General features: G+C 43.8%; 1 protein-coding gene across 4 annotated transcripts in view; it reads left to right on the top strand.

Moving 5' to 3' along the window:
• The window catches only part of EXOC6B (exocyst complex component 6B), a 305909-nt gene that overhangs the window by 41037 nt on the left and 251673 nt on the right, over positions 1–13199 (top strand). For all 4 annotated transcript variants that reach the window (XM_059817519.1, XM_059817520.1, XM_059817517.1 and 1 more), the window contains exon 2: positions 10488–10653. In XM_059817519.1, coding sequence (XP_059673502.1) covers positions 10488–10653 — 166 coding nt within the window. The remainder of the gene's footprint in view (positions 1–10487; positions 10654–13199) is intronic.

Raw genomic sequence — 13199 nt, 5'->3', positions numbered from 1 at the left:
AAATGGGAATTTGTCTGTTGCCATCAGTGAAAGTTGAGTTGGGTTCTTTGAAATCCTTGTAAAAACCTGGAAGGATTTAGTACCCAGGGTCAGAGACACCATTTCGTTCAGCCTCAGGGCTCAGTACAGCATTGGTTAAGATCAGGTGGTTTCCAAAGAGCTTCAGCTATTCCGTAGGTTGGACATACAGAAAACGGGGCATCAGGGGATCTCGAGAAGCCACCTGCTCAATCCTCTCCCTCTCTGAGGAGGTATTTGGTCTCTCCAGCAGCAAATGCATCTAAGCCGCTCCTGCTTGATGTTCTTCTAACTTATTCTTAGAAAAGATCAATTGAAAGAGATTCTGTAACATGCCTTGATGATCCTTTTGGATTTCTGCCACTCTTACAGTTAGAAAAGTTTGTCTAATGTTTAACCTAATTCTCCTGGGCAATTTAAGCCCATTACTATTTTTCTTCTCTTCAATAGACACAAGTATTTAAATGGGAATGCGAGTCTGGGCCTCCTCTGGTAGTCATACATCCCAAACGCTGTTGCCTTTTAATCCAGCTTTCCTCCCTGAGGATGTTGCTGTGTCTCATGTCCTCCAGATGAGTTTGCTGGAGTAGGCATCTACAGTTAGAAAGAGCTTTCAATTGTGGCACTGCAATTCCGAAGTGAGCAAGAGTTTGGGGACGAGGTTAAGATTTGTTGGCAAGGAGGGGTTTACTCATCCGACCCTCGGCGTTAGAGTCCTAAACCTCAACCCTGGCTCAGCTGGGACAACACAGGCTTAAGGCAGAGTTAGTGACTCTCTTTTATGGAGGTCTTTTGGTCGGTGTTGTTGGAGTCCAGAATGCTGCTCCTGTTGCTCAGCAGGGCTAGCTCAGCTATTTCTGGTTTCTATAGCAAATGCACGTCATACATTGAGCTCCCAAGCCCTAACAGATATGCTCCGAGCTTCTGCATCTGGGTTCTATTCTTAGAGCTGGTCCTGACCTGTTGTTTTGCCTTAAAGTCACTTCACTTCCCTCCTCGACTGAAACACAATCTGTAAAATTACATTTCTGACAAAGCTTTTGTGAAGCTTAATTGAAAATTCATTGCCACTTTGAGATTCTTGTGCATCACTATTAAGTTTTATTTTGACTGCATGGGTCCTGGGAATGTGGTGGAGAAATGAAACAACTGAGAACTACAGGAGTAAGGTAACATGCAGTAAATGTATTCTTCCATTCCCTGTTTTACCTTTTGGGGAAACCCTTTCATGTAGATTCATCAAATTGATTTCTGAGCGTGTCTCCTACAGAACCTCTCTGCTTTTTGGCACGCGTAGCTGTGGGTTCGTGACCCGAGTCTTCTCAGACTGAACAAAAGGACTTCTCATTCTTAAACAGAGCTAACGCACGCAGGGAGTGACTCAGCCGCAGGACCAGAGGTACCTAGTGCCGCTTGCGATGCTGGGTTATATCTTGTCTGGCCTCCTTTTAGAGAGGCCTCCTGCCTCTCTAAAAAAACACCGGTCCTTTGTAGTCCTATGTCGGGTTGACATGCCCTAGGCAGGTGTCTCAAAGGGTGCCAGGCATCTATATTTAGGCAACTGAAGCCTACATATTTTCTAATCTGAGACTTGCACGTAAGTTTTAAAAAGCAATTATTAGGCTATAAATGAGAGCAAGCTTTCTCTAGCTCAGGCTGTGCTGATGGGAGAAATTGGGTCAGCAAGATGCTTGTCTCTGCCAGAAGTCCCTGTTGCATCGTTTCCTTCTGGAGCCACTTGTGCAATTACCTCTAATCTGGTTTGATTGAATCGATCAAGGTTACAAAAATGTTTAGAAGTAGCCTCTCTCTTTTTGGGGTGCTGGTGGTGTGGGAGAGGGTGTAAGGGCTGAAGCATGAAGGCGTAAGTTGTTAGGGGGAGTGGAGTAGGAGCTGGCAGAGAGCTTTTTCCACTGGCAAAGCTGTTTGCAGCGCGCAAATCTGTCTGCTGCTGAAAGTCAGGAACTTCTTGACACAATGAATTGGCAGCGAAGAGCTGAATTGTGCCATCTCGTTCAACTTTTGCCTGCGAGTGAGACCTTGAGTTGACCTTGATAATGAACCATGCTCTCCTGCAAGAGGAAAGGAGCTGGAAGCTGGCGCTGCAGAGCACCATGTGCTGCCAGGCAGGGATGTCTGTGCCAAGTGCTGTTTTGTCGTACGCCGTACCGCTCGTGGAGGTGACGGAGGCAGCGAAGCTGCTGCTTTGGTCTTAAAACCCATGCATGAGCAACGTGTAAGCCCGCGTGTCACGCTCGTAGTGTGGCTGCCCCAGTCCTTTTGCAAAGGCGCTGGTACGCACGCTTCGAGCATGGAAGTTATCTATCATGCTGCTGTCAATTTTAATGCGCTTTGTGTGGTTTTATAATGCAGCGCTTTTAATATCATGCATGTCTTGAGGATTTGTTGTGCCTCTGTTGGATGTTATGACAACATTGCTTCACAGCAGAAAGGAGGGTCCAAGACTTAAAGCCAAGAATGCACCAAAAAAAAGATCAACTTGTTTAAACAATGCATAAGACAACAAAAGGAACTTTGTTAGTAGGAAAAAACTTTTGTTGGACAATAACACAGCAAGTATAGACGTTAACATTTTTCTGTGGTAATCTAATCTGCTTTTGTAGATGTAATGGCTAAAATATTAATTCTGTAAAGTTTATAAAAATGATAGTCTGTTATCAGTAACCTGATGCATGGATGCTTCGGGAGGGCGCCTTTCTTCCTCATTGTCAAGTGTTTGTTTTCTCCTCTTTCTTGTGCTGCTGATAGGGTAAATAGCACAGCAAGAGAAGAGTGGTGTCCGGTGGAAAGTGCTTGTCTCCAAAACTGTCAGCCTTGTGATGGAGATGGCCTTCGTCTTGCAGTGGTTTGGGAGTGGGGAGCGAGATGTGGCCGAACCACAATCTTTTGTGTTCTCTCTGAAAAAGATGGGGCAATGTTCGTGGTTTTTAACTTGATGGCATAGCTTTTACATTGAATGGTGAGAGGGTATTAAAAGTTGTTTTTTTGTTTTAAGAAGGGGATAATTTGCACCAAAAATATTGGTGTCTTGTATCTAGTTTAGGAACCACTTCTTCCCCTCTCTTCTCTCTCCTGCAATCTGTAGTATGTACTGAAACACAGAAGTTGACCCTTTCTGGAATTTGGTGGTTCAGGTAGACATTTCAGTCTGGCAGTGGCTTTGAAGGGTGGTTTGTGCCTCTTGCCTTGTGCTGGTATTCCGGTCTTTTAAGTTTTTCATCACTACACTGATGCTGGGACTGGTAGATTGTTCTGCAAATGCAATGTCTGGGCTCAGGTGTGACTGGAGCCTCGCATATGGTGGGGTGCTGATAAATGCTGTAATATGAAAGATACTTTCCAAAAGGGCAAGGATTTTGCATATTAATAATATCCCTACCTTGCTTTCACACAATGCTTTTTCTTCTGTTTTCATGATATTATACCCACACACTGCCTGTTGCTTGCAGTGGTGGCTTCCACGGTGCTGCTGTGGCAGGTGCCTCTGCATCTGCATGATAAATCATATTTTAATTTGGCTTTTTCTCAGTCTGCTTGGCCTTATTCTGTTTGTCATCTAGAGTTTATGGTGTATTTCTCTGGCGAGGCTGAAACAGCTCTCTTGTGTTGGATGTGGGAGGTGTGAAGTTGGACTGATGCTCCTGTCTGTGCTCTGCTCTGTCTGTGGCAGTTCAGTGTGGAATAGGGATAAGAGCTAAGGCTCTGTGAGTTTCTAACGGTTTGACCCTGCTATAAAAAAAGAAATAAATAAAAAAAATAATGCCAGAAGGTATTTTAAGTGTTGCTGAACTGCTCTAGCACCCCAGGTCAGCGGTGTTGCCTGAGAGCCTGAGGTCCCGCAGCCCGTTCCCCCCGAGGCAGCATGAAATTCTCTTTCCATCCCTGAACAAACATCTGTTCAACTTATTTTTAAACTCTGAACAGGGTTTCCAGTGTCCCAGTGTGCTTTGTTCCAGGGCTTTGACTATCTTCAGTTGCATTTCATCATAAAATCTACCCTAGTTCTTTGCAATCGATCTGCTCTCGTCCTTCTCATAATAACTCTGCAGAAGTCCTCGCCTTCCTCCCTCTTTAACGTAGTGGAGGACTTCTTCCGTGGCTCCCAGCTCCCCGTGTTCTCGCCAGCCCTTTCTCTTCAAATCTAACCCCAATTCCTTTGGCTCTTCATGGGCCAATAAATAAGGTGCCATGGCTGGTGTGGAGTTTGTGGTCCCTCCTGCCTCCCCTCTGATCCCGTTGTACTTGTGCTGCTGATTTTGACCTTTCCTTGGACCGCTACCGTGGGCTTGCCTTTATTGACCTTCATCCTTCTTGACTTCTGGAAACACTTCCAGTTTCTCAAGGTCTTTGGCTGCCGCTTTCCAGAAGGCTTGTGACTCCCTTCACTTTGGTGTTACCAACATATTTCGAAAGTACAGCTTGCATTATATTTTCCAATTTGCTAATAAAACCGCTGAAGAAAACCAGGCCCAGAATAAATGCATGTGGAAGCCCTGTTGAAAAGTTCCTTCTGGTTGAGGCCAGTCATTGACAAGTAACATCGTTTTTAGGATAGTTTTTGAGTAGCGTACGCATGTGGTTTATGGTAATTTTCTGTGCAGGGTTCTTCCCTGGAGTGCTTGTGAGAATACCCCCCGGGGCCATGCCAGGACTTGCTGAAATCAAGGTGTTCCCAGCTGTTAAACCAGGGTTATCCTGCCAAATCACACAGTGGTGCTCTCCAGAAACTGCTTTGTTATCTACTCCAGGATCTTTTGATAACGGGGTATTGCTGATATTTTGCTGAATTTTACAGTGATCGGAATGATTTCTGTTGTAGACTGAAAATACAATGGTGGTGTGTGCAAGATAAGTGGGTCTAAACAGGGAAAGTACACGTGGGAATGCTTTCTAAACTATAATAATGGAAAATATTTATGATTAAACATTTTATACTTCTCCAAAAAGGAAAAAAAGTTGCTTCTTTCTCTGTATTCTTGACATAAATGTAAACCTCTGTGAGTGATATGGCAAACCAGCGTGGGCTTAAATACTGTTTAATTCACAGAATGAAAACAAGAAGCAAATTCTACACTTGCTCTTCCACTGAGATAATTTTGGGTGCAATACACCAAGGAAGTGGGGTGTCTTTGGAGTACAGCTTGCTAATGCTGTGTCAGTACGCGGGTAAACTTTGTGAAGCACAAGGCTTGAGGCTGTGAACTCTTGACAGTTAAGATATTAAACAGGTATTAGTCTTGCAAACTTTCTTTGACCTTTTTTCCATGGAGCTGTTGCACCACTCTTGAAATTTTGTTTTGCATTGCTCGGTAGTTAATTTGTTTATTACAAAAGTTAGACTAAGATTAAACAAACTGCTAATGCTTTTATGTAGCTTAATGAGAAGAAAATGTTTCTGAGGGATTAAAACCACTACAGAAGTTTAAAGGGGAAAAAAATAAAATAAAATTGAAGTCCACAACAGACTCAGGAATTTGTTCCACTTATTAATTGAAAACAAAAGCAAGTCACTTCTGTTCCACTGTCCCCAGAATGTCCTCCTTGCATTGTTCCAGATCTCTTTCATTTCACCCCCAGAGATTTCCCTCCTCTGTACTTTCAGCTGAATTTATTTAGGTTACTTCTGAGGCCCCGTCCTTCAGGCAGCTCTTGTTGGGAATGAAGTTGCAGGGTCAGCCTTGCGGCTTGGCCTCTCCGAGGCTGCCCGAAGCCCTCTTGTTAACCAGTCACAGAATCACAGAATCATTAAGGTTGGAAAAGACCTGTAAGATAGTCAAGTCCAACCATCAACCCAACCCCACCATGCCCACTAAACCATGTCCCGCAGTGCCTCGTCCACACGTTCCTTGAACACCTCCAGTGATGGTGACTCCACCACCTCCCTGGGCAGCCTCTTCCAATGCTTCACCACTCTCTCAGGAAAGAAATTTTTCCTAATATCCAGCCTGAACCTCCCCTGGCTCAACTTGAGGCCATTTCCTCTTGTCCTGTCACTAGTCACTTGGGAGAAGAGACCAGCACCCACCTCCCCACAACCCCCTTTCAGGTAGTTGTAGAGAGCGATGAGGTCTCCCCTCAGCCTCCTCTTCTCCAGCCTGAACAACCCCAGCTCCCTCAGCCGCTCCTCATCAGACTTGTGCTCCAGACCCCTCACCAGCTCCGTCGCCCTTCTCTGGACACGCTCCAGCACCTCAATGTCCTTCTTGTAGTGAGGGGCCCAAAAGTTGAGCCTGAGACATGGGGAGGACCTGCAAAGCTAGTTCCTAAGTATTTTCTAGCATTAATTTATACATGTGCAATAACTTTAAGCTCCTCTGGCGTCCTTTCAACGTGTATGTGGTGTCTGGCACAGGACCTGCCAGCCTGAGAACAGCCAGATGAAGTGTCTAAAGCACGGCTGGAGAGGATGTAGGTTGTGTTGGTGCTTGATTTGTATCTGAGCTTGTTGTCTCTTTTGGTCTTCTCTTGGGCTGTATTCCCCAAACCTCTGCTCTTTCCCCAGTTTTTGCTCCTGTGGATGATGAAGCAATCAAGAATGCAGTAGAGTGTCCAGTGCCACGTGGGGGCTAAGTACAGGCTGAGGCTCTGGGGTGCCGGAGGGCTGGGATGAAGGTGTGAAAGGTTCACCATCAGGACGTTGGGCTTCTGCTTGAGCTGCCACTTGCTTTCTGCTGCTTGGAAAATGGAAAAGGCACCTGAGCATCTGGCTGTGCCACGAGCCCACGTCTGTGGCATCCCTGTTGTTAATGGTTTGGCCGCTTGGTGTGGGCCAGATTTGGTTGCCCCTGTTTTGGGGGATAAACTTTGCAATAACGCGAGGCTGCGGAAATCCTGATGCATTTGCCTGTTATGGCTTTCCTGGAAGGATTTTTCCAGTTGACCTTTTGGAAAAAAATGAAGTGGATTTTTAATGAATGCCGAAATTGTGAAATTTAACAATACGATCCAAGAACTTTTAAAAGTCATCTTAAATGGTTTTGTTTAGTGAGTGTACTTAAAAAATGTAAACCAGACAGAACTGTCACTGAGCATAGTCTTCAACCGGAGAATTACAGCCTGCTCCAGAGTTATAAGATAAGTGCACGCGGGACAGACCGCTCTTTCTCAGACTTTTTTAATCAAAAAGCTTTTTGTGGGAAAGGCTTATTACTAAAGCTATCTGACCAGCAATTTTTATAGCAAAGAAAAAAAAAAGCAGCCTCAAGGATCATTTTCTATAGCATTGTCACAGTGCTTTGTTATTTACAACCAAGAGAATGAACAGCCCAAACAGATTTTAATTGTTATTTTTGTTTTCCTTACTTTATTTCTGCATCATATGCTGTTGTGATTATTAGTGGGTTTAAATATGCATGTAAGATTTTTTTTTTTCTTTCTAGAAATGTGCCTCACCTTCTAACGTCTTCTGAATTACTCGTCACTTCAGGACAACTAACTGAAGGTCTATAATTAGCCTTTGAACTAGGAGAGCTGTTACTAGGAGCAGAGTGTAGGTGCAGAAGAAATGAGGTAGAGGGGAGCGGCTGGAGAGACCTGTAGATCCAGAGCAAGGCAATGGGTGTGCCAAAGCTTTGGTAGGCAAGAAGTGGGAAGTGTAATGCCCCAGGTGTGGTAATCCTGAAAAGGAAGAAATGCGTAATGAACCTTCATTGCAGATCAGGTGAGAACCAGAGTTGGTCTTGAGGATAGCTGGCAATTTATAGGTCGATTGCATGAATGTCAAGGATATGGGATCCCAAGGATGGTTTTCCCCGAGTGATGCTGTAGCTTGGGCAGCAGCAGAAACAGCTGAGGAAGGTGGATCTCTGCCAGAGCCAGAGAACCAAACACGATGATGGTGGAGTTTGGGACTTGAGGGTATTTTGATGTGGTTGCAGGGGAGAGATTTGTTCTTCTTGAAATCAAATCAAGTCCCTATGTTGTTTATTTTAAGCTAAGAGTCACTGCATAGTCACTGTAGTCCACTTACATGATGATGTTCAATACAGAGCAAGAACTTGACATCCCCTAACTTTGGAGTTGACATCCTGCAACTTTGGAGTGCGTTGCGGTTTGGTCTGGGACTTGCTAGGCTGTTGCCTGTTGGCTTGTGTTTTAGAGGGAGGATGGAAGTGAAGGATGTTGGTTCTGCACTGGAGGGAGGGTTGTGGCTGCATAGGAGAGCTCCTAAGGGAAGATAGGGAGTTTAAATATAAGTTTAGAGCAGACCCCTAAGATGCTGGGGTTTCGTTGCTGCCTGTCACCAACTTTTTTTTTTACACTAGAGGTTGGCTAAAAAAAATTAATAAAAGGGTTTTAATCATCGGACCTTTATGTCTTAGGTTAGTCATCTGCAAAGGAAACTTTGCCTAGAATTTGTAAGTAATTTTGAGATTTTTTCCGTTGATAGATGCCTCTGTAAATGCTGACGGTATTTTCCTTTGAATGCAAACACATTTATTTGGCACCCGTCATTAGTGTGGTTTTTTTTTTTTAAATTTAGACTTGAATGAAAACTCAACTTGTCAAGCTTTATTTGCTTATTATACGCGCCTTATCTTTGAGTTAAGAGCTCGTTTGAGTGGAGGTGCCTGGCTGAGCTTCAGGAGGGACCCTGCAGAGAGACTGTGCAGCACTAGATGGCACTCTGTCTCCAGCTTTCACACTGCACCAGCAAAAATCTGCTAAGCTGTCAGGGAAAGCCACTAGCATCATATGAATGGTGGCATTCGTATAATTTTAGGAAGCGATATCCTTTTCCCCTTTAGCACCAACCAGCTTCTACCTTGGAATAAAGAAGGCAATATGGTCACCTTTGAAGACTTCTACTCTTGGTGACTGGGTTATTTTACATTGAATTTTAAAAAGGCTTATAAAGATTTGGCATTTTTGTTTTGCCATTCATAGAATCACACAGACTCATTAAGGTTGGAAAAAACCTGTAAGATCATCAAGTCCAACCATTCATCATTGAGAATGGTTTACTGAAACTGTATAACTGAAATTGCTACGGCAGGTTTTAAAGAATGATAATTAAGTAGATTTCCTCCAGATTTTAGTCTTGTCTTGGTATTTTCTATATTACTTTGAGACCTTTGTGGACTGCAGAGGTGGGATTCTCCAAAGTGACTTGTGAGCACAGATCACACTGCAGGATCATATCACTTTCTGCAGGCAGAAGGATTTAATGTGTCCAGTTGGATTCATCTAATTCTGGTTCTTCCTGAAGTGTTGCTTGTCACTGCTGTGATTAGTAATTGTTTTTTTTAATTAGTCTCGTAGCTTGTTACAGCTCTGTCACCCCCCATCTTTTATCTCTAATTGCTGCATGAAGTCCAGTGTATAATTAATTTATCCTTACTTTCTGACACAGTACAAGCTCAGACACAATAAAGCTTACTGTGTACTTAATTTTTTTGGATGGGGACAGAATTCAGGTTTAGGAGTTAGCACCGCTCCTTAAAATACTAAAACTTCACACAGACAAGTCTAAGGGTGGGATTTCCACACTCCGTAGAAAATATCTATGTTTACTATAAAAAAAACCCCAGGAGAACAACCCCCTGAAAATCCCATACCATTTCAGGGTGTGACACAATCTCTCTGCTTTCTAGAATAACACTGGTTTATTTTGCAGTCGTGATCTATTGCTTCTGCACAGCGGCTCTTTCTGCGGATGAGAGAGTCGCCTTCTAGGCTGCTTTACGAAACGGTTGGAAATAATCATCATTACCAGACAGCGTGCGTTGGTAACGGACAGAACAAAACGTGTTTTAACGTGGCAATTCAAGCTTCTCTTCCCAGCTGTGTGGAATTTAAGAAATTATTATTTTTTTTTAAAATTCCACCCTTAAATTTAACACTAGTGGTTTTGTTTGGTTGTACCAAAGATTACCCATTACCTGCAGCTTGCACACGGTGTACGCTGTATCTTGAATTGGGGTGTCCCCACTGGTTTGGGTAGTCTTCAGCTGTGTGGACCTTCAGGCGTCAGGACTAACTGTGCTGGCAAAATCAGGGGTGGGAAGGGAAATGGATTTTGGCAGCTGTAGAGGTGATGCTTTTCCATTATAGCTGTTACCCTTGAAGCCCAAAGAACATCCAGAAAATTGTCCAAGAGGAGTGCTCGGTGTTACAGCGTATGAGAGCAGATAGTGATCAGAGAGGGCTGAGCTCAAAGCTAGAGCACAAAGACTTCGCTTCAGGTGACTGAGCGCTGGCTCGGTTTTGATGCAGTCTCTGAGGGAACATCAAGCTGGTGTTTGACAGGTGGACAAAGAAAAAGGGAGGCTGGAATAAAAAGATTTTCAAACCTCAGTTTGGTGCCTGGTGTATGCAAATAAAAAGCAGAACTCTCCCTTTATCACAAGAGCGTTTTTTTTTTTACAGCTCATGTTTTGGATATTTCTTGTAAGTAATGACAGTAACAGATATTGGAATCCTGACCAACGTTGGCATCTTCTTTTTAGGTCTGTCTACGATGGAGAAGAACACGGTCGTTTCATGGAAAAACTGGAAGCACGAATCAGAAACCATGATCGTGAGATTGAGAAAATGTGCAACTTCCATTACCAGGGCTTTGTGGACTCCATCACGGAGCTGCTGAAAGTCCGAGGAGAAGCTCAAAAACTGAAGGTAAGAGAAAGCCGTCTAGACATGGTCCTGGGCATCCGGCTGTAGGTGGCCCTGCTTGCACAGGGGCCTTGGACCAGATGACCTCAGGTTGGACCTTCCAACCTCAACCACTCCAGGGTTCTGTGAAACCACATGAATGTCTCCTTTTCTCCTTTTGTCTGGAGCATCCATCTCTCCTCTATCTAAAAAAAATAATAATATATTAAATACATATATATCTTCATTCTTCCTGTAGCAGTAGGTTAGTCATTTGAAGTTTGACAATTATTTGGGTAAACTGGAACAGTGTGGTACATTAAAAGCACAAGAAAGCTTAAAGCTAAGCCTGTTTTGCATTAGGAAACATGTCCTTTTCCTGCTACACCTTATACCAGTTTTGTAGGCAAAAATAAGCTCTACGGTCAGAAGTATGTCTGCTATAGCAGCATCTACTCCAGTGCCCCATCTGACATTGAATTCTCATTACAGGTAGCGTTGTGTCCGAGACAGATCAGCAAAGAGGTCTGATGCAGACCTGATTCTGCAGTCACGAGGTGTCTGCCCAGTTTGGCAAGTGAAATGTTAATATTTAGAAAGCAAATGAACATCAGAGCTTTGTAAGGTGTTCAGGTGTAAGTAGGAACAGTAATGAAAAATAACTACTAGTTTCACTAAGTACTGCAAGACTGTGTAAACAAACACACAGCTTGATTCTTTTTCAGTAGCATCTCCAGGTTTGGTTGGCTTAACTAGAAAGAAAGTGAAATGGTTACAGCTGGGAATGGGCTTTCCAGATATTGTGGCCTTTAAAGCTGTGCAGAAAGATAAGAGAAAGGTGGAATTTACCTATTTCTCGGAAAACTGTGTTTAGTAGTATGTGGAAAAAGCCATTTGTAGGATTGGAACGTGAATAAGTGGTGGGAAGGAAACTAGGCAGGTTCCTGGGGAGAAAAAGGACCTAGAGGTTGGAGGTGTTCCTATGTGTAGGGGCCAGGTGGGCTTGTAGTTGAAGCTTGGCTGCTGTACCTTAAAACACGAGTCTTCCACAATTTGGGGCATCTAAAAAAGCACAGCAGTGACTTAATCGGTGTCAGAGGTCAGAGAACCTTCCTCATTTTCCTACACAAGTTAGAACAGAGGCAGGGGAGACTGCTGTGCCATCCCTTGCTGCAGCAGCAAGGTGTGACCTTGATTTGAAACCCACAAGCAACCTCCCAGAACAGTCACTTAGTGAATGGGGCTGAGTTGTGTGGCACCCAGAAAGGCGTGGGCTGTCTCCAGAGACCGGCACAGCAAGTCTTTCTGGCTGAATGGACTCTGACCAGTTGAGAAGGACCTTTCTGGGCATCTAGGAGCGTGGGAGACCATTCAATGGGCACTAGAAAAGACGAAGTTAGAGATAAGGGGGGAAAAATATCTCAGAAAAGCGAGTTTTCTGAAAAAGAAGGAAGAACTCTACCTTCAGTGTGCTGACTGCTGCTTTTCATACATTTATTTATTCATTTAAAGCTGCCTCTGGCATTTCCTAGCAGGCTTCTAGCTTTACGCGCACAGGTCTCCATCCCACAAGCGGACGCGTGCTCGCAGGAACACCTTCGTGGGGCTTGTCCTGACACCAGAAGCACCCGTATTATTACAGTGGCATTTTCCATGGCAAGGGTTCATCCAGCAGTTGATTGCAGGATGAGGCCATTGGAAATACCGTGAAAGAAGTCTCTTTTTTTTTTTTTAAGCTATTGTTTCTAGCCAAGAATTCCACATTGTTTGTTTGCAAAGGCTTGTTGCTGTTTCCCATTCTACAAACAGCTACTTTGTTGGTGGCGCACTGTGAAGTCCATCTCTGTACCCTCAGGATCTCTCTTGATTTCCATTACTATGTGATCTATAAAACGGCACATGGGAAAAATATACACAGAAACTTATTTGAGAAATACTGAGCCCTCTTTGTAAGGGTTTCCCCAGGGAATCATCTGTGGGTCCAGTGATGAGAGTGTGTCTTGTTCCAGCTATTCATTCTCTATTTGATCTTGGTCTTTTTCTCAATAGTGCTAGTCTTTGAACATACGTGCAACCAGCAATAAAATAAATGCCCTCCGTATTGCATCTCTAGTATGTATCTGCATTCGTGTGCTTTTAGCTTTGGGGTATTTTGTATAATATCAGGCTTGCAGAAATATCAGTGTTCATTGTTTTCAGAGTGCACATGCTAAATATGAGCTGGATGCACAATCTCCCTCCTTTTGCCTGTAACGCAGCTGCCCTCTTCCCCCTGTACTATAATGCTGTATTTCAGGTGGCCCCAAGTCAACTTAAAAACTCATCAGGAGTGTACGGCTAAACTTTCTATCCTGCTTTTGTGCCCTGCAAGGGGCTAGCACTGAACTGGGAACTTTATCTTCTCGATCGGCAGAGGAGCACCTCTGCAATGAATTTCTGCACTAGGCAACATTGTGTTGTTTTCAAGAGATGCTGGGTCACTGATTAATAATCTATGTATGGATAAAAAAGTAAGTTAATTGAAAATACGTGGGATACATTTTCAAAAAGGCATCTCCTTAATTTGGATG

The sequence above is a fragment of the Gavia stellata genome, chromosome 5 (assembly GCF_030936135.1).
Source record: "Gavia stellata isolate bGavSte3 chromosome 5, bGavSte3.hap2, whole genome shotgun sequence".
NCBI classification, from domain to species: domain Eukaryota; kingdom Metazoa; phylum Chordata; class Aves; order Gaviiformes; family Gaviidae; genus Gavia; species Gavia stellata.
The sequence above is the reverse complement of the archived record's forward strand: the minus strand, read 5'-3'. Positions and strand labels throughout refer to the sequence as shown.